At 40.0% G+C, this 20,804-nt stretch overlaps 1 protein-coding gene across 1 annotated transcript in view; it reads right to left on the bottom strand.

The window, feature by feature from the left end:
- Positions 1-1,038: 1,038 nt before the first annotated feature.
- The window catches only part of LOC134551471 (cytosolic phospholipase A2 epsilon-like), a 40,088-nt gene continuing 20,322 nt past the window's right edge, over positions 1,039-20,804 (bottom strand). The window contains exons 6-23 of the mRNA XM_063399130.1: positions 20,584-20,720; positions 19,603-19,731; positions 18,976-19,016; positions 18,384-18,426; positions 17,906-17,969; positions 16,815-16,984; positions 16,597-16,689; positions 15,803-15,840; positions 14,482-14,617; positions 12,944-13,080; positions 12,415-12,640; positions 10,821-10,935; positions 10,282-10,419; positions 9,299-9,406; positions 8,061-8,249; positions 7,017-7,183; positions 6,088-6,274; positions 1,039-3,473 (exon numbers count right to left, since the gene is read on the bottom strand). Coding sequence (XP_063255200.1) covers positions 3,151-3,473; positions 6,088-6,274; positions 7,017-7,183; positions 8,061-8,249; positions 9,299-9,406; positions 10,282-10,419; positions 10,821-10,935; positions 12,415-12,640; positions 12,944-13,080; positions 14,482-14,617; positions 15,803-15,840; positions 16,597-16,689; positions 16,815-16,984; positions 17,906-17,969; positions 18,384-18,426; positions 18,976-19,016; positions 19,603-19,731; positions 20,584-20,720 — 2,441 coding nt within the window. The 3' untranslated portion in view covers positions 1,039-3,150. The remainder of the gene's footprint in view (positions 3,474-6,087; positions 6,275-7,016; positions 7,184-8,060; positions 8,250-9,298; positions 9,407-10,281; positions 10,420-10,820; positions 10,936-12,414; positions 12,641-12,943; positions 13,081-14,481; positions 14,618-15,802; positions 15,841-16,596; positions 16,690-16,814; positions 16,985-17,905; positions 17,970-18,383; positions 18,427-18,975; positions 19,017-19,602; positions 19,732-20,583; positions 20,721-20,804) is intronic.

A 20,804-nucleotide genomic window follows, 5' to 3' on the forward strand; every position in this document is an offset into this window, starting at 1 on the left:
AACATGGAAATCTTTCGGTGAGACGTGTGTAGAAGGTACAGCCATTAGTTCCAACCTTAGGTCCCGCATTATCTTTAGCCACATAGGAGGATCGCCTTGCCCTTTGATTTTACAGGAGATTTTAGTGCAATGTAACACCAGATTCACTACAGCCTTGGGGAAATCAACAAAACAAGTATTTTTTGTCCTCTGACAATTACGTTTGTGCTCACTAACTAAAATAAATAAATAACCCCCCCCCAAAAAAACCCAAACAAACAAACAAAACACACACACACATACAAACAAAAACAAAACCCCCAAAAAACAACCAAAAAACCCCACCTTGGGATCTCAATTAAAAGAAAAGGAGTGGAAATTTTTTTGCTGAAACTGTGTTTAAACACTGTATTACAAATGTACCTTTTGTGTGACACTCTTAGGGCTCCTTTGCAGCATCCACGTAATTTAAAACCCCTTTTGCTGGTCCAGCACATCTGCCGTTTCACATTTTTATCTATGGACCTTTCTTCATCCTCATTTCCATATGAAATACTGCATTTTCTCGGTATGCTCCAGGTCTTTTCTAAACACATCAGCAGGTTTAGATGTGCTCTTTTCATCTCCTTCCTCTCTATGCTGTTCCTCAAAGACCAGATGTTAGACTTTAGCAATGGTCTGTTCTGGGCATTTAACCACTTTGATTTTCTTGGTTCCTTGCTTTGCATTATATTTAGGGCTGTGCATATATTTGGCAACTCGTTTGTTGCAATTTCCATGCTGAGTCCAAAGATTTTATACCATTTCACACAGGGTCTTGCTGACTGATTTCCTCATTTTTTAAAATATCCTTTTCATAGTTTGGTTTTGTATTCCTTTAATTGTCATTACTTTTCTCTATGACTCTAATTCATATGTAATTAGGTTATCCTTGTAGTTACTTACACCTTCTCTACTTCAGTAATTTCTTTTAAATTAGTCTTCTATCACCACATCTTTAGAGGTCTGACTGCTCCTAATTATTAATTATCTGCAAAAATATCTGAGCTGTGGAAAACATAAGTATTGCAGTGTGAAGTTCCTTTCCCCCTTGTCTGTGGTGCTAAATCCAGTATTTAGTGACTGGAGAACCTTGCATAGTTCAAATACCTCACAGGTCAGGTACCTCCGAGTCTCTGGGAATTCATGATTCAGTGGAGGACAGAGGCAGATGCAGAGCCATTGTATTTTTTCAGCCCTAAAAATTTTCCAATGAATGTCTCAGTTTTTTGAATGCATAAAATTTTATCAACAAGAAAACTTAATTGTAGAACTGCTCACTTTGTTTCAGCCTGCTGTTCACTACTTTTGTCTGATCCTAAGTTTTGTGATAGAAGAGAGGTGCATCAACTTCATACATCTCTCACCTCTGCCTTTCACTCCTCCTGTTCTTTTTCTAGGTTGCAGATTCCTTAGCTATTCGTACCTTGTGTGGAAGCAGTTCCACCTCTTTGATCAGGCCTGGCATCTTCCTCTGTACTCTTGTTGGACATAGAAAGCTGAGATACTGAGTAATTATGGCATGCAAGATCTTTGAAATGGGGTAAAGTGCTCATTGTTCTCCATGACCCTTTCACGTCTGCTGGAAAGCACAGGAAGGGCAGGGAAGTGTTTGCACTCACACTCCTCATTCTGCTTGTCTTAGACTTCCTGCCTAGATGCTTCCTGCTGTCGGTGAATTTTTGCCCTTCAGACTATAATGGTCTAACTGCATATGGGAACCTGGGAGTGCTTCCAAATTCTCAGGTCTGGCTGTGCCCTCTGGCTAAATCCCATGTCATGCTGTGATGAGATCCAGCATTCATCAGCATGACTGCTGTCTTTGCTCTCTTGTTTCCATGGGAGATAAACTCTGGGCATGCAGTCTAGGAGCTCTATGGGCTCCTGTAGCGTGCAGGTAAAGGTTCACCGACCTAAGTGGCAAACAGAAGGTTACATCTCTGTGCACCACCTAGGAGGAGACCCTCAACTTTGAGAGCAAAGGAATTTGCAAGACTTCCATTTTTGGCCCACAGTAACAGGATTTCTTGACAAAGAATACTGCAGCAGTACTGAGGACCAGGGAAGCCTGTAGGAAACATGGGCTGAGGATATAAGGTGTCTAATAAATAAAACAATAACATTGAATTTAAAAAATTAGAAGAATAAATGTAGACTTTTACAGATTCCACCCAGATAGCTTACTGGAAAGGAGACATGTTTATGTCACAACCAAAGTACCAGAAAGTTGAAAGTTGTTGTTCTGTTAACTTCAGTTGCCACACTCTATAGCAAGTTAAAAAAATCTCATTTGCATGAGTAATATTAGGTATACAATTTTAGTTCTACTTTGTCTGTGTTCCTTGTGTCTTTTCAATGTAATAGTCTCAAACACTTTAATATTATCAATGTTAAAGAACATTTGGTATTATCAATAGCATTTAATTCCAGCTTACTAAAATAAATTAACATGAGTTGGTTCTTGTAAAGATGGGTCTTAGCTGTAATCCTAAACTAAAGGGGTCCCAGGATCCTGGACTAGCTTACACCTAGGTCTGGAGCAGGTATACTTTCTTCAATAATTTTTCAGCAGCTATGAAATATCTGCATGTTGTCTTTGTCTTGCTAGTAGAGGAAGAAACACCTAAAATAAGTGGCTGAAACATGTATTTGGTATGAAAACTATTTATTTGCTGTAACTCCTACTCAAATGAAGTGGTTTATTATATAAATTTAATATTTATTTACATTCACATAAAGATTTCTTAGTTCACAAACGGCTTCCTTGATTTTGTTTTAGAGACAATGGGTTTTGTTCTCTGCTGCATTTCTGGACTGGCAATCCTCTGTTTCTATAGCACAGGTAGAACACAAACAGTGTAAACTTCCTCACACTTCCTCGTCCACGCAGTTTGGCCCTGGCCTGGAAGGTCACTTCTGCAAGTACAGTGCAGCACAGCCTCACCTAGCTGCGCCCCTGAGGTTGTCAACGAGGGAAGCACATTAGTTCATTAAGGAAAAGCTGGTTTTCTGAGTTTATTCCCTCCACTGACAGGCTTAACATTTTTGACGACAAATGAAGTGCCATTCTTAGCGTTCTTTGGCTTTTCTTCACTTCCTAATAAAATTCCTGTTCTTCTTCATTGACAGGACTCACAGGTACTTTATTTCATCTTCCCTTGGTGCTGGGCAGTCAGCCAAGTGCTGGGTTCCCTCTCTGTCAGGCACACGCATGCCAGAGCCATCGGGTGGTTTTTGCAGTGCTTGCTCTTCCTTACGCTGCTTTTTCCGCTCCACAGCTGTACGCAAGGCCTGAAGAATCAGATCTTTGTTGTTCTGGACATTGTAGTAACTTAGATTCACCAGTTTGTCAAAATTTTCCTCTGAGTAGCTCAGATTGTTTATGTAGTATGGGCCACAGGCATTGGCAACATCAACCTCTCCCTCTGCCATCTCTGACGGACTACGCTTCACACCTAACAGACAAGCAATCACTTGGTTAATTTGCAAAAAACAGTCGGGGTCTGGGTGTTTCTCAGGCATGCACAAATAGTGGATCACAACCCTAAATGAAATCAGTTTTTTGCTCAGCTCTGCACCAATGGCACACAGCATATGTGCAGGCTGAGCGTCTATCTATCTGCTAGCACATAGAATAAATAGGTTCTTGGAAGGGAAGAGGTCGATTAGTTTTTTGGATTCTGAAGATTAGTGGATTCCAGTGTGTGCCTTTGACTGCTAAAGGGTGCCTAAAGATCCCACCCGTGGGGCAGAGACTTGGGGACGTGGAGATCCACTGCTGTGTGCTATCCTGTAATCCATGTCACGGTTTCACCGCAGCCAGCAGCTGAGGAACGCCGCTGCTTGCTCGGTACACCCTGACCACTGGGGTGGGGAGGGAATCAGAAGAGCAAAATGAGAAAATGTGGGTGGAGATAAGGACAGTTTAATGGGACTGAAAAGGAAGAACAACATAATTCTCATTCCAGATCCCAAACAAGTACTCTACCAGCTGCCAGGAAGAAAATTAACTCTTTCTCAGATGAAACCAGGTTCTCATACATTTTTATGCTTCCTCATCATTTCCACAGATCCTTTGGGTTTTTGACAGTTGGCATGAGGGAATGAGAGCATTAGCAACCCAGAATGGTAGGTAATATTGTCAGGGAGAGTACCAGAAACAAGAGAATTTTTCTGTCAGCCTCCAGTGAGACTACCACATTGCCAAGAGGGTGTTACTGTAGCAAAAAAGCACCTCCACAATCACAGATACCTGCACCACCCAAGCCATGGCAGGGGGGTAGGCACTGGGAAAAGTCAGCATCTCCCTGACAGGACCTCATGTATTTGGGGAATCTTCTCTACCAATGTGGATCTAACAGCATTTATCAAAGGGTTCTGATTTACCTTGAAGGATCTCTCAGATTGAATAGATGTACTCCTCAGATTTGCAGACAGAGTTACAGTGAACTGGTACCACTCAAATTAGGCAGTCTAAGTCTCACAAAGAGAATTCCCATTCTACTTGATTATGGAATAGCCTAACAGTGCAGAAGTTCACCAGTCTGAATATGTCAGTTTTACTTGTTTACTGCCCAGACTCTAAATTCCCCTTCTGGACAAGTTGATGGAGGAGCTGCCTATGCACAAACTGCCTGTTCATGTGATTGTACTAAAAGTTCACATTCTGTACAGTTTAGATCTGGGCTAGGGCATGGTACTGAAGCCCTAAATTAAGCTGATCTCTGCCTGTCACTAACAAAGGGCAGACAGCCTTTTCCAGCCTCACAGGACCTTCTGCAGCATCCATCCTGCTGCTATGGAGGTCAGGTCTCAGCTGCAGGTGTCAGTCCTCCCAAAAAACTGCCTGCACTGAGCCCTTTCATGCCAGCCCAGCTGCCATTTTGCTGGAGGGGGCATGAAAAGGACCCCCCTTCTTTCTCTTCCTGTTTAGTCTCATCTTGCAGCTACCAGCTGAACCGGTTGGGCAACACAAGCTTGCCTCAAGTGTATGCAATATGCAGATATCATGCAGATCTTCAAATTGATTTTCTTCATACCTAGCAACACCCCTTTTTAGACTCCCTGATAATATATGTTGACATTTAACATCTGCACATCATCAGGTGTACACCTGATAGTAGAAAACTGACCTAGGCTAGGCATCACTCATTTCTGGAAATTATTGAGGGGAAGAAGGCAAGCAAACCCCCTCACAGAGCAACACAAAAGAGCAATGCAGTATAGAAGAGCAGTACAGAAGCTAAATCTCAGCTCTTTTTCTAATTCTTTCTTCTTTTCTCCTTTGTTTAATTCTCTCTACAAAGGACAACTGCAGACAGCAACCTTTTGGTTATCTTATTTGGTTATACCCTTAGTCTATAATTCAAGTATACTGTGGGGCTTTCAAGTGAACTCACAATCTGAGTTAGGAATTTTAGCACCTGGAGAAGGAGTAACTGAAGCTTTGGTAGCGAGAGAATATTATGGCATGTGGGATATGGTACCAGGACTTAGAATTCATCTGTTTAGAAGTGACGGGCAATGTTGCTATTGGAGCTCTTTAAGTTTCAAAGTGAACAAACACTGTTGGAGTGGCTCAGTGTTGTACTTTCATCACTTCAGTATGCTTCACTGTTACATTTTCATCACTTTGCTGGTTCATACTTTTGTTTTCAAGGTTATCTGCCTAACTAAGCCTGGAAATAATTTTAAACAATGAAATCCTTAAACTCCTTGGAGCATTCTCTAACAGGAGAGGATGACAAGTATGAGTGGAAATTGCCCCTGCTAATTTCTGCTACTGCAGATAAATAGAATATTCTTTTCTTCAATTAACTACAATCTGCTTATAAAAAGCAAAAAAAAAAAAAATCTGAAGAGGAAAATATGTGCCAAAGGCTAATCCCACATGCTTCTTTACTGTCCAGGAAAAATCACATATTTTAAGTTTCTTGCTATGGTTCAGATCTAAGCAAAGAGAGTTCAAGTCTGTTATTATAGCATTATATGAAAAACAGATATTATCCAGTAAAAAGGAGGAAGAAAGTGGTCACTGACTCTGTTAATGTGATGTAAGTGTTAACTTACCAGGTGCTTTGTATTCCCTGAAGGTGTCATTTACTAGAGGGAAAAATATCACAATAGGTGTTTCTGGGCTCTCTTTATCACCAAGGATGTAGCATTCCTTCAGATGTGGAGTTTCCTGATCATCTGGCACCTTTGTAGGGAAAGGAATTCCCTGTTTCGCAAAGTATTTAGAGGCATCTTTCAGGGGCTGATTACCATAGTAGGAAAACAAAACAAAAGAAAACATCAGAATACACGGGAAGAACTTTGAATTTGATCAAAATCTAATTTCACTGGGAATATTTGTGGGGTAAGAGTCAGGTTCTGACAGATTATGGTATGTACCCAATTTAGGTATAGGTTGTTTATGGAGCCAAGACTTGGAAGGCCAGAGTTAAGTGAGATGGGTCTGAGTCCACGTGCCTGACTCTGAAAATCTACATTGGCTATGTTTCACATTTGGCTATTAAAAAATTGACTTTAGACAACTTTTTGTTCCTAAAGAATTTAACATTCCTAAATGCAAACTGTTGTTGCATTTATTTGCATATCTGGTCTTCTGCATCAAACCTCTCTATTGTTGCAGTTATATTGAAATTTTCATATATACATTTTTCTTTGCATAGGATTGTGTATGATTGCATTGAGAAATATTAGACAATGTTTAAAGGCAATTGGCTTCATTCATTCTACTTCTAACTGCCTTCAAACAAGCCAAAACTACTTACATGTAAAAATGGGCAGGTACAGCTTACTAAATTATTACTTCCTGATAACATTTGTACTGTTCCATAAAGATATGTGATCCCCAGTTAACAGTGAACTGTTAACTTATCAACACTTCCCAGATACTGGGGAAAAACAGAAGTTTCTCTGAGTAGAGGATCAGTCGTTCTGGGAAGTCAGTGATGAAGCAGAGAAATCAGTGAAGAAGAATGTGCAAGACTCACCCCTGTCTGTGAACCTGAGCTGTAGTTGAAATGCAAAATGACATCCACTTTCCTTTCTGGTCTCATAAGGGGTGGGTAGCTGGTGGCAAAGGCAAATGCAGTGTCAATCAGGATGAGGTAGTCTGTTGCTGTTGTCAGGTGGTTGGGCTGGGAGTCCAGCTCACAGTCTAGGAAAGAGGCATGTTTTTTCAGAGAAGGTGCCCAATGCAAGGGAAGTGCTGAGGAAAGCCTTTTGTTAACAAAAAGGGACCTGAATTTTCTTGGGCACTAGACCTATCTATATAGCTGATGGCTGCAGTTCAGTCATTTCTCAGTTCCTCATCTGGCTTCCTCTTTTCACTCTTTACTCTGCAATTGCTTTGGTTTTCCTCTGACTAAAAGGGATTAGCTTCGGGGTCATAAAAATAGACTTAATTAATCTTGTGTCTGACTCTGACCAGATTGGTGTGGGGTTTTTGTCATTTTCTTTTTTATTTCTTCTCTGTTAATATGAAACAAATTAAAATGGCACCTCGCTCTCTCAACACAGTAAAAAGACTAAATATGTTGGATGTCTTCCTCACTATGAGAGCAGGCACACAGCTGTAATTTTACATGGAATATCTGGTGCCAGACTGAACAAAGAATTCCCTACCTGGATGACAGGGAATACTGTTACAAAGGTGATATCTTAGTTAGAAGTAAAAATGTAACAGGAAACAAAGCTCCCTGCCACATCCCTTGAGCATTGGCCAGGCAAGAGGCCACCAGTATGGTAGCACCAGTGCCATGCCACAGGCACAGCAGCAGCTGGCTGGCACAGACAAATGCTGGGTGACTAACTGGGATTCTTCTCACCTATCACTCATGAGACTTCATGAATTTTTTTAAAGAACTTATTTTGAAGCCTCTCCTGCTGCCTAGTTTTAGCTTTCAGTGACAAACAGCTTCAAATACTATCAGAATGAAACAAAAAAGCAGTTAGCTTGATAACTTTTAAAGGATTGTTTCTTTTTCACAAGGAGGGTTTAAACTATAACTCAAAGCAGGCTGTTGTCACCATACCTTTCCACTTGGAGAACTCGCTCTCTAGGTAGTTGTTGTTTATCTGGAGGCCTTTCAGGAAGTTATGGATTTCTGAGGCTGCTGGACGTAACATTGCAACGTCTCGGAAAATTTCTGAAAAGCTGTCAGGAGGACAAACCACTCGAGTGTCCAGCTCATTTGGTCTTGTAGGGAATAGGGCTTCATCCTCTGCAGAAGAAGGAATAATAGTTTATATATGTGGTTTCACTGTTGAAGTCAATCTGTGCAGTCATCCTTTGGTTCAATATGTTTGGAAAACTTGGACTTCTTTCTCTTTTTACTTCCAGGATTTTCACAAATCTCATGTGTTTTAGCTAAGCTTTGAAAAATCCCTTTCTTCTTCTCATTTCACAGTGATAAATGCTTTGTTTGTACTGCAAAAGAGTCCACCTCACCTAGTAGAAATTTCTTTGCTTTGCTATGATTTTACCCTTTAAATATCTTGCACTTAACTTTGTCTTCTTTTTCTACTCCATGCCACATGTTCTCTCTCAGATGCAATAATAATAACAAAAACAAAAAGCCTTAAAATAACAATCTCTCAGCCACACAAAAATAATTAATGTTCCTCACTAGCACATACAGAATCCTTGATTTAACAACCAGAAATTACTCCCTTACAAGGGCTAGAACATAAGTAAGCCTTGTCATCTTTTCTTTGTAATTTGTTTGTCTTGTGTATTTGTCCTTAAAATCTGACCAGGCAGATTTTTCTTAATTTTGTACCATGTTTTGCAAATCTCATGCTTATGACTAGTTTTTAATGACTTCCAGTAGTACTGAAGTTTGTGTCCATGTTTTGTAGACTTCAGAGATGCAAGGATTTTGTTTCCTGTCATTTCTCTCATGCTTCAACTTCAGAGAGAGGAGCTGGAAGATTGTGGAATGCCATGTATCTTCCATGTACAGGGGTATTTTTCTCTAGTTTTACCCTTGTGCTCAGAAAACATCTCATAAGAGGGCCATTGTTTTTTCTGAGGGCCACTTTTATTTTTCTGTGCTGGATGGCGTGGGTTTTTTCACATACAACTGAAATAATTGCCATATGTAATACATGGCACGAATTTCCTTCTGGTTTACATGGGGTTAATGGAAATTCCTCAGAATGTTCTAAAAGAGAATGTTCTGAATGGGCTTTGAAAAATTCAATAAAAGAGTAGCAGCACAGATGGAAAAAAAAGAAGATAAAATAAAATAATCACATAAGCATAACCCACCTATGTCAGTAATTTTGTCTCGTGTCCATTTGTGCCAGAAGTCTTCTGAATTAACAGATAAATACCAAGCATCCATGAGATTCAAGGAAAATACACTGCTCCAGATCCCTGCGGCACAAGATGTATATGAGAGAAAATAAATGGGGTGCAAAGGAATTTGATGTAAACATTTCAAATGACTGTGTCACTGGACACTTCAGGGAACAGGGTCAGAAATGTCCCTGAAATATTCTAGAGAAGGTAGGAACAAAGTGTCAAGGTGTAGAAAGGGGGTGGTGACCTGACAGCATTTCTGCTCACAGAAGGATAGACCTGAGTCCTTATCTGAAATTGCAGCCAGGGACAGAGAGATCCTAAGTTGCTTCCTTATGCCTCACCATTAGCTGTAGTGAAATCTCCATACAAGTAAAAGTTTCGACTTCTCAAAAGAAACCCTGAAACTTCCTTTTTCCTTTATGCAGTTGGTGGAAGTAGAAAGAATGATGAGGCAAGAGATTGACTTCTCAAAGGGAAGAAAAATTTCCTTACTGCTTTCACTTTTATGCAAGAGGGAAAAAGAGATAAATATTATGACCTACTTGCACTGTGAAATGGAAATTTTATCTTAAGAACTAATCAGGGCTAGATGGGGCAGGAACTTTGTAGATAAAAAGGTGCATTTTAGAGAGACAGGCTGCACAAGAAACTGATGACTTAACTTAGCAGCAATGATACACAACTTTTGCTGCTGACAAATACATATGTGTATTGCAAAGGTCTCATGTCAGTAATCATAACCACAGATTAAATCAGTAAATCTATTAAGATGAATAAGATCACAGAGAAAATTAAAAACCCTGCAGATTGCGACCTGCTATCACTTCTGGTATTTTAGCATATACTGCTCCTGGCAGATAGAAACCCATTAACTGTTTAATTTCAGAAGAGGAGTTTGTGCAAGAGCAGATTATGTCATATTAATTTTTCTCAGAACAAAAAATCACCTTCCAAAAAGCAGATTCTGGATTCTGGGACTTTCTTCATCAGGTGACCCATGAAGAACTCGCTGCCAAAATCTTCTGCATGAATGAAGGCACCATATTTTGGGAATCCTACCTCATAAGGGGTGAACTCCACCCATTCTGAAAGAAAAGGCATAAGACAGACTGATTACAGCAGCAGGCATAATTATTTGAATAAAACATGATACTGGCCAGGTTAAGGCAGACTGATTTCTAATCAAGGCACTTTACAAGCAGGCATTTATTCACTGTACATTTCACAGTGGTGAACACACAGAACAAATTGTCCTCTTACATCTGTATGTCTCTATAAAATTTTTGACAGTTTCTACAGGAGTACATAATGTCTTCTGTTGTCCTGCTTTTGATCCTGAATACTAAGGTCTTCAAAATATTAACCACTGAATTTTTCCTGTGAGGTAGGTTAGCCTTCATTTGTGCATTGAATTAATATCCTGAGCTAATCTTAAATTGACCCCAATTGGGATTAAATGTTAAATGCAATTCTGAAGTATTGTTACCTCTAAAATCCTGGTCGCTGATTTTATCCTTCACATTGAGAGAGAGGTAGATGGGCAGGGGGTTTTGACCCTGATTTAGTGCCTGTTGCTGATCCGTGAGCTTATGGCAGTCCTCCTGTTTTGAAGAATGACAGTAGCTGAGGACAACTGGAGGATAAAAAGAGCTTCCCACTTCATCTAAACCTGGGTTCTGACCATGCAGCGCTTACTAGAGTGCTCCCCAGTTGCTTAGCTCAGGAAAGGTGCTGTCATCCTTATCCCTGCCCCTCCCCTGTCCCAACACTTCAGCACACCAATAATCCTAAATTCATACGTTGAAAGAATATGATAAGGAAAAAATGCTGTTACCTGCATTTTTTATTTCAGAAAAAATGTCTGGGAATGTTTGAAAAGCAACCTCGACAGGAAATATTTCATTATGAAAATGTAAACCCCTCTCTGACTGCCCAGAAAAGCATCTTTTCCTCAGATCTGTGAGATAGACAAGGGTCATTCAGAGTGAATGTTCAACAAGCCTTGGCCGTTCAGGTGCGGAGCTGAACACAATCACAGGGAGTTTCTACCACTCTGCTGTGACCAGGCAGTAGAAATGTGGATGTGTGTGGAGTTAATCAAATTACAAGGGGAATGCTTTAACGTTCTAAAGTATAAATGGCCTAGTGGGAAGGAAATAATCATGAAGATTAAAATAGAACCTGAACACAGCTCTTGATGGAAATGTTTGCGGGGTGATGTCTTATTAACAGCTCAGAGATACTGTCTTTGGGTTTGTTATTTTCCTTTGCCTTGCCTTATTGTGCAGCTCTTTTAAAAGAACAGCAGGATTTTCATTCAAATATTTACATGTGAATTCACAGAATCACAGAATGGTTGAGGTTGGAAGAGCCCTTAAAAATCACTTAGTTCCAATCCCACTGCCATAGGCAGGGACATTTTCCACAAGACTAGGTTGCTCCCTATCCAATCTGGTCTTAAACCCCTCCAGGGACAGGGAGTCCACAACCTCCCTGGAATGTGTTCCAGTCCCTCATGACCCTCATAGTTAAGAATTCATTCTAATACCTAATCTAAACCTACCCTCCTTTACCTTAAAGACATTTCCCCCTTGTCCTACCACTACATGCCCTTATGAGTAGTTCCTCTCCAACCTTCTTGTAAGCCCCTTTTAGATTCTGTGAGGAATAAATTAAAAGATGTTCATACTGCAAGTTTCCCGTTATTTCTTTTCATTCCCATCCTTTCTGTACCAGGTGTGATGTTAAGATCTGTATAATACAGCCAACAAACATAAGCAATGGTGCTGCCAAGGCACATGCTTTAGGCATCTATATGAAAAATAAACAAACAAGCAAAAAACCTCTTTTGCATAAGAGTGGTCAAACAGTGGCATGTGTTGCCCAGAGAATTTGTGGAGTCTTCAGCTGCAGAGATATCCAAGGTTAGTTCAGGGTAGCTGGCCCTTCCTAATCCTGCTTGGACAAGATGAACTCCAAAGGTCCATTCCAATCTCAACTAGATTTTGATTTACTGTCTCTCCTCAGTGCTGTATTCACTAGATATTCAAAATCTGAAGAGAAAGGTGCTGTTATTGTACCTTATCATGTAACATGGTTTCGATGATGAGTCCCCATAGATCTGTGAAACACAGCTGATGTCCTTCCTGTTTCCTCTGGCACAACTCTTCCAAATAGTATTTCAGACGATCAGGGGCAAAACAAGTAACAAACTTATTTTTAAGTACATGTTTTCGGACATCTTTGAGGGTTTCCTTGAGATCCTTTTGGGACCAGTCAGGATCTTCATACAAATTTGACATGGTCCTAAAAGAAACCAACCAAACAAACAAAAAACCATAAGGAAAAGTGTGAGTTCTGAAGCAGAGCTTTGGGAAGTTATGGAGGTTTGCATATTACGTCTTCACTTATATGAAAGAAACACCACATGCTTGGTACTATCCATATATCTAATTAATTGCAAATGTGGGAAAATAACCACTGAAAGAAACAACAACAAAGTCACAGCAGAAAAAAAAGCGCCTTTTCTTGATAGTTAAGATCATATAACTCAACATCACTCCTTGATGTCAACTATGTAAAATTCCTGTGCTCCTATCTTGGCCTTACCATGTTGTTCCAGATAAACCAGTGATGTATGAGACACAGTCCAAGACATTCATTTCCTGCACACTGAGGAGGTGAGCATACATGGCTGTCAGAGCTCTGGTTCCACCTCCTGTTGTCATAATTGCCACCACAGGCACCTGTTCAATCCCAAAATACATGCATTTAGTGACATGGTCTGAGAAGGGACAGAGACATCTGTGATTAGAAGGAGAAACTTACAGCACTGATAAAGTAGTAAAAATATGCCCCCAGACCAATGTGAAGAAAAACATGAATTAATAATGAGGCATGTAAGGAGTAATACTTCATATTTTCCTCTGCCAAGCAGCTCTGCATTAGAACATGAGATCCATTATCACATTTTCAGTGCTCTGAAAACCATTAGCACAGAGTTCTTTCATCTGAATCAGATTATTATCAGATACAATAGACCAGAAAATATCAGTGCTGTTTCTCAGTTTCTATGTCAGCAGTAATAACTTCTCTTTTCCTGAGGTTTGCTGAAACTATTGTACAGTTATTTCACAGGCCATACTAGAAATGTCATGACCTATGGATTTAAGAGCACAGGCCAGTTCAGAACCCCTAAAACCAGAGGCAGATGACACCATTCCCTTTCAAAGTTGTTGGAAGGAAGAGAAACCATGCTCATTCCACCTATCACGTATCTATATACAGTACTAGGTATGCAAGTGATCTGCAATTACTTGCTTCTGTGATCATACAGAAATCCAGGGACTGGCAGTCTTAGAAAAAGAATTAATTCATAAACATGAATTGGCTTCTTTAACAGTAAAAACAGCTACTGTGCATTGGAGTGAATGAATGTCAGGTACAAATCAGAAGAATATGGAGATATTGTATGTTCTGCAGAGAAGTATGGGCTCTACATCTGAGGGGAAGGGAATGACCCATGGCTTAGTGTTGGCATTTAAAGGGAGAGTCTTGTGTCTGAAAGGTCCAGCTGTACAAGAAAAGCTGAACTCAGTTTAGGTCAAAACAAGAAAAGTTTATCACGCCTGCATAAGAGTTTAGGCTTCACAGTCCAGTCACAGGTGCATAATTAAAAAAAAAAGAAACCTGATTTTCCCTGCCTTAAAACTTCTGTTATCATTCCTGTTTGCTGAGCAAGAACATGCTGAGCAGATGAAGTCTGGCTTTGTGCTGTGCTCACACAACAGGGAACCAAATTGTGGCACAAAGGATAAACAAAATAAAAACCAGTTTTAACTGTGAGGGAATGAAGTGCTGAATTCACTGTTCAGATCTGGCCAAAAAGAAACTTTGGCCTTGGTTCTGAGAGCACCTAGCCCTTCTCCACCTTATGGGGCAGATAGATTCGCTTGCTTCAGGGCTAAAGGCTGTTTATGATGAGTACTTATTTCTTCCCTAGAACAGAGAAAAGAATTCAGCCACTGAGAAAAGAACTCAGCTATAGCTTGTACATGAAACGACAAGGTTTCCAAAGGAATGCGACCATCAGTGCTATGTTTTGACATTCATCTGTGCAGAAAGCAGAGAATAATTTTGTCCCATACCTCATCGTCCTGCAAGTCCTCTTCCAGGTGGAGAATGTTCTTCAAAGCAGCTGCAACCACTTTTTTCCTCTTGCAAATGAAATCCTGTTCCTGGACACACAGATCAAACCCCAGGCGTACATCTAGGTCTTCCTTGCTGGAACAAGGATCAGGTATCATACATCACATTTGTAGTCTAAGCCAGCATTTTATTTGCTTTACTTCAGAAATAGACATGCCTTCACTACCAGGTCTATATAAAGCAAAGCAGGAAGATATTAAAAGTTCTAGTTTTTTCTTGGAGAAAAACAGTCCATGCCTTTGTAATGAAAGGAATTTTTTTCTCCCTGCCACAGATGCCTGGGACTAAATGAAGCTACAAATAACAGCCGCTCCTTTTCAGACATAAATCCAGACCCCTGCAGAGGGCAGTGTTTCAAAGGTGGCTTTTAAAAGTTGTGCAAGCTTACACCGGTATCTGTGAGACGTTCTACTAAAGCTGTAGATTTACATGATCAGGTGTTCTTTTGATGTTTATAAGCTCTACGTTTGTGGATTGAAAACTGCTATGAAAGTCTTGCATAGGCGTTCTAAGGAATAAGCTTTTAAATGACAGCTGTAAACTGTATTGTATATTTCATAGCATATTTACTGAAAATAAACAGCATGATGGAAAAAGCACCTGCTTTTCTGGAAGTTCTCTTCTGTTACAGTATGGCACATAATGTAACTTATTCATCTTATAAATTTTACTAAGGCCTGAACAATATTCCAAAACACATATTGTGTTTCCTTGGTCTAGAAATAAGTAATCAATTCATTGAATTTATTTGCATTTATCTCTTTGAGTAGACATTAAAACAATAAATGCAGATACATATATTATTTAAATTTTTTCATATCTTGGAGTACCCAGGCACTCTGATTCTGATCTTTTAGTGGAAGAAAACAGTTAAAGGTACCTTTTGGGAAACAGAAAGGTTTTTTTTCAATTAGTTTTGAAGTGTTGCTTTTATTGAGAATCTGCATGTGGCAATAAATAGTAGAGGTGTCTACAGTAGTAGGGCATGCCTACAGTAGCCTTTACCATGTAATATTGGTTGCAGCACAGTATGAATAGGAAATTGGTGTGTTCTTTATAAAAAACTTTTCTTAACTCCCTGTCCCATCACAAAAACTCCGTTGCTGAAAATCTTTGCATTATGTACTGAGGGCATTTTATTTCATAGTCTGAAATGAAGATGGACCAGCATTAAGGACAAATGCAGTAACAAAGGGATTGGAACTTGATTTACAACTATCTAAATACAAAGAACCAAGGGGAAAACCATAGATGTCTTACCATTTTTTCACCTTAAGGAGCAAATCAAATTTTCTGTGCTGAAAATTGAAAATGTAAAATGATGAATATTGATATTTTGTTTAGAACAGTCCCTTTCCCCCACTCAGTTTGAGACATAGATCTTTTGGGCCATCATTATACCTACAAAACTCTGAATCTCAAGAAACTGAGATCTCTTCTCAATATTTCAGTAGTAACCAGAGATGTGCACTGATTTAATAGATTAAGACTTTAGTATGCTATCATCTGTAGTCCACATGTTATCTCTCTCGTAAAACTCGGTGTAGCTTACCTGGTATTAGTTAGCCACACAAATAAATACCAGAAGAGCTGCGGTCTACAGCTCACCTCCCTGGAAGGATCCACCACTGAAGATGGGTGTTGGTTGAAACCAGAGCCTCTCACATGACCATGTCAGATACAGAGGGAGGCCAGAGAGGCTGAGCACCCCACACATGTGGCTTGGGTTTGCTTCCCAGGGCAGCGTGCCAGGCTGCAGCCTCACCACTCCTCACCACTGGCACCCAGTCACCTCCAGCCTGGGTAAGTACATGGACAGTACAAGAAGCATGAGCAGCAGCTTAGGTATTTTTCTTCTTCCCCCTTTTCGCTTGGATTTCCCATTTTATTTTGCTCCAAATAATTCACTTCATATGCGTTGCCCTAGACTGGAGGGAGGTTAGAAAACAACTGTCTCTGTATAAACAAAAGTGGCCCTAGGTTTCTGCTTCATGCTAATCAGAAAGAATTTCAAAAAGCTTGCAAAGGATTCCCCATGGCCAGCAGACACTCACCTCACCAACTACTTCCTGCTCGGAGGGGATTGACTTCAGAGGGATTGTCAAGGGGACACTTCTCCTCCTTGGTCCACATGACATGCAAGCACACTAAAAAAGGAGCATGGAGTGCTTTTTGATTAAAACAGAAGTGTTCTCCTCTTGCTGCCCACTCACATGTAAATGTCAGGTCATAGAACTGTCTGTGTTGTCTACCATGTTCTGGAATAACGTACAAACGTGGGAAGCTTCGTCCTCTTTCTGAGTGCAACATCCAGGGAAGGTTGCTTGTATCTGGCATAGTGGAAGAAAGTGGGATCTGGGAGAGGGGAGCGGGAGTCACAGCCCACTGAAACTGTCTGGGTTTCTTCAAAGGATCCTCTCACTGTAAATGTTAGCTCATTCTCTAAAACAATGAGAGAAAATGCATACTCAAGGTTATTTACAACTGTGAATAGAGAGGGAAAAGAAAGAAGCAAAAGGTAGTTTGAACAAATTCCTACTCCTCTTCCTTTATATTTGGAAAGTTATCTTCTAAAAGTGATCCAAACCCCAAAAATTCAGGTAACTGTATCAATATAATGTGCTGAGCAAGAAGTCAGATGGGAATGCGATATGGATGGCACTGAATTTTAGATTGCCGCTTTTCTGTTGTAGCTTCATCATGATACAGGTACTTTGCATGGTACATCATCCTCATCCCAGGCCAAATAATGAGCTGAAGAAGTTCTCAGTCCCCTAAAATAAAATCTGACTCTGCAGCAGATGACCCAATTTAGATGAATAGCTTAGCTAATCCTGCCAGTGTGCGTTATGCGTGCTCTGAGATTGCCTACCAGATCCAGCCCCTCAGGGGGATGTGGGCAGAGGAACTTCTAGATTCTGGATCTTGACCAGGGTCAGGCAGGAGCCAGCTGCTGAGTGGCTAACTCCTGCAAAAAATGAGGTGTTTCTGTGCATATGCATAAGTCAAAGTGACAGAGATCCTGAGCAAAGTTAATGCCATGGACTATAACACCTGAGGAATAAGCTTCTTCAGAGTTCAGCAATACTGCAGCAGAGGTTTGCAGAATCTCAACTTGGGTTTTAGATAACTTCTGTACAAGGATCTGATTCTAGTTGTTTTTATTCTGGCACAAGACTCTCCATGAAGTGAGAACCCTGAACCTATACATGCTGCAGGACTGGTAGCATTCCCTACCACAAATTTTGTACAAATCACCTCAAATGTGATCAGTTAAAGCCTCGTATTTTGCTGAAGCAGTATCCAGGCCTTGTTAGAGACAGTAAAATCCCCAATATTTATTTTGACAAGTTATAATCTTACCTGAAAAACGCTTATTTTGCCTCCTGCAGTCCAAGTGAACTTCCAAGCAGGCTTCTTCACGACACTACGGTGGGTGTGATGAGGACAGAGAATTAATAACTCATCCAGCCATCTCACCACCGGTGATGACAGATGTTGAAAGGATCATTGTAGGAAAGGTCATTGTTTGAATGTGGGGGCCAGATGTGTTGGACACTTGCCAGACACAGTGAATGTGAGAATTAATTCATTGTCACATGGGAAGAGGGTGTTATGCTGAACACATTGTCATTTTCGACATAATGCAGACAAAACAAGGGAAAATTATAATATTCAGATGGCTCCTCTAAGATCATGCTGGTCTCCTTAAAGATAAAGCTCCTAAGAGAAAGTATCACTAAAGAATAAAGACTTGCAATGTTTCCCGCACTGATATTATAGTCAGCTGTGGTAAGGAATGATGTGGGAAAGAACACAAAAGTAGAAAACATTACTTTACCACTATTGCCCCATTTGTGATGATGGTTTCAGGAGAACCCCAACTGGAAAACAAGAACAAATAATACGTATTTTATAAACAATATGTTCTGGATACTGTCCTGAACAGGACAAATCAGTCTCTTTAATTTTTTTATAACTATTATTTTTTTTTCTTATTATTTCTGTTAGTATGCTCCCTTGACACTAAATGCCACATAATGACCCAGCAGAACTGCAGTAAGGCACCTGGAAAGTCCTTGCTACAGCCTTAGTAGCACAGGCATGACACAGGCTGGGTAGCAACATTTTCCTCAGCCATGAATTTCCCAGACAACACTGTCCAGTAAATCTGCAGACTTACTGCAGTGGGATTTGCCAGTCAACTCTGAACTGTGTAAGATGAAGGTCTTAAGAGAAAGTCACTGAGTTAAAAATTCTGAACCCCTGTCCACATCATGGCATTTTTTTCTTCCATACAATGATTTTTTAATGTGCATATTAAGTTTGGAAAATCTTATCTCTGGATATTAAGGTGATACTGGATCTACAAAAGGTTTCTCAACACTAATGCATAACTCCAAGTTGCAATAATAATAATGGGGTTTACTCACATGGGCTCCAATACAAATTCAACTTCCAGCTCCTCCTTCCGCTGAAAATTAAAAAAAAAAAAAAGCTGTCTCAAGTAGAATGTGCAGAGGTTTTCAAAGTGACCTCAGTTTTTGCAAGTACTGTTTCCTGTATATTTCATAAGCAAAAATATTCTGTTTAGTACTTGCTATTATCAGCATTAAATGACAGAGGAAGCTTTTTTTCCCCCCCAAGGAAAAGTTCTCAATTGTACTTGCAGAATGAAGGGTGTTTTGTGCTTACAAATCTCCCTATCAAACCTATTTCACACTTTCTCCTCTGCCAGCTTCCATGTGCTGAACATGATATGCTAAGGCTTAGCTAAACTGTTATTTTCTATCAGATTACTGAAAGTGCAAAGCTTCCTTAAAATTGCATCTACTCTGGGGCTTGGAAATTTGGCCATGACCTGTGCCAAAGGAAACCGACAGGACTTTAAGAAAGCCATCTATTTTGCCGCTGATGTGCAGTTTCCAGGATGTTAATAAATTTTGCAACATTTTTACCACCAAGCTGGTCCTGGTGGTAAAAACCAGAAGAGACAGTACACCTTCTTAAACAGAGAGAATGGACATCAAGCTGTACTAAAAATCTGACCGAGCTCTTACCTCTGGGTTTAGTGGGAATGCTGTAAAAACTCTTTCCCCAAGGGGGATTTTAGCTACATCAAAAAGCACAATTGCACGGTCATCATCATGAATGACGTCATCATCAGAAACAGTAATTTCCAGAACATTCTGGGAAAAGAAATGAAAAATATCCAATTCACTAGCATGTATGACATACAAGAAGTGGGACATTCTGCAGCTCTTCCAGGCTTAGTGTCTGCTTTACAGGGAGGAAATAGAAAAATATTATAAAATGTCTGAGAAGGAAGAGTAAGAAAGTGAGTATAAAGAGCCAGGTCTTAGTCTTATCAATTAAAGCTGAACTGAGATCTCTTTTAGGTCAGCTGTTACGCTTTTAAGTAGATCCCATAAAAAATGCAATCTTCTAGGGAGGAGTATGGATTGCCAAAAATCTCACATTGCTTCATATCAGCAGGGGCAATAGAGATGACTTCATATCAGTAATCACCTTTCTAGGTGATTCACCTAGAATCACCTCGGACATTCTGCTTTCAGCCACCTGTTCACAGGTACTTGACTGTAGTTCAATTAGCAGCAGCAAACTGAGTAAAGATCTTAATCATACTAGAATTTGGCCTTATCTCCAGCAATTACTTCATGTGCTTTCAGAAAAAAAAAAAAAAAAAAAAAAAAAAAAAAAAAAAAAAAAAGATGTGTTTTTCTGTTACAGTGTAATTTTATATTTTCATTTCAGTTTCTCTGTGTTGTCACTATCATGGGTCCCATCAGTCTTCCCCAAGGAGGTCAGACTCTCATTACCCATAAATAAATAAATAATAACTACCTGTTAGGAGCAAATTGGATTCCAGCAAAGCCAGAATTGTTTTGCTTCAGCTTGCATGGGAATTTTAAGTAAACTCAGAAATGCACAAGAAGACATTTCTAGTTTAGCTGCCTTGGGCTAAACTGAAAGACACTGAGCAGAGATCAGATGAAAAAGAGAGGTTTTGGGTTGTTTACCTTGACTTTTCTCTGTATCCGGAAGTAGAAAGTTTCATTCCACACAGGATTTCTACAGTTTTTGATGGTTTTTGTGTGGAATACGTCATCTGAAGATGTTGGCAACCAGAGCCTCACATAGCAATCAGATTGGCTTACTGTAGAAACACAGGCACAAAATATCTGGCAGAGGAGGCACAATACAAGCAGTGGAGATATTGAAATGCCCTATAGCTTCAACA

Source organism: Prinia subflava, chromosome 5 (genome assembly GCF_021018805.1).
Source record: "Prinia subflava isolate CZ2003 ecotype Zambia chromosome 5, Cam_Psub_1.2, whole genome shotgun sequence".
Taxonomy (NCBI): Eukaryota; Metazoa; Chordata; class Aves; order Passeriformes; family Cisticolidae; genus Prinia; species Prinia subflava.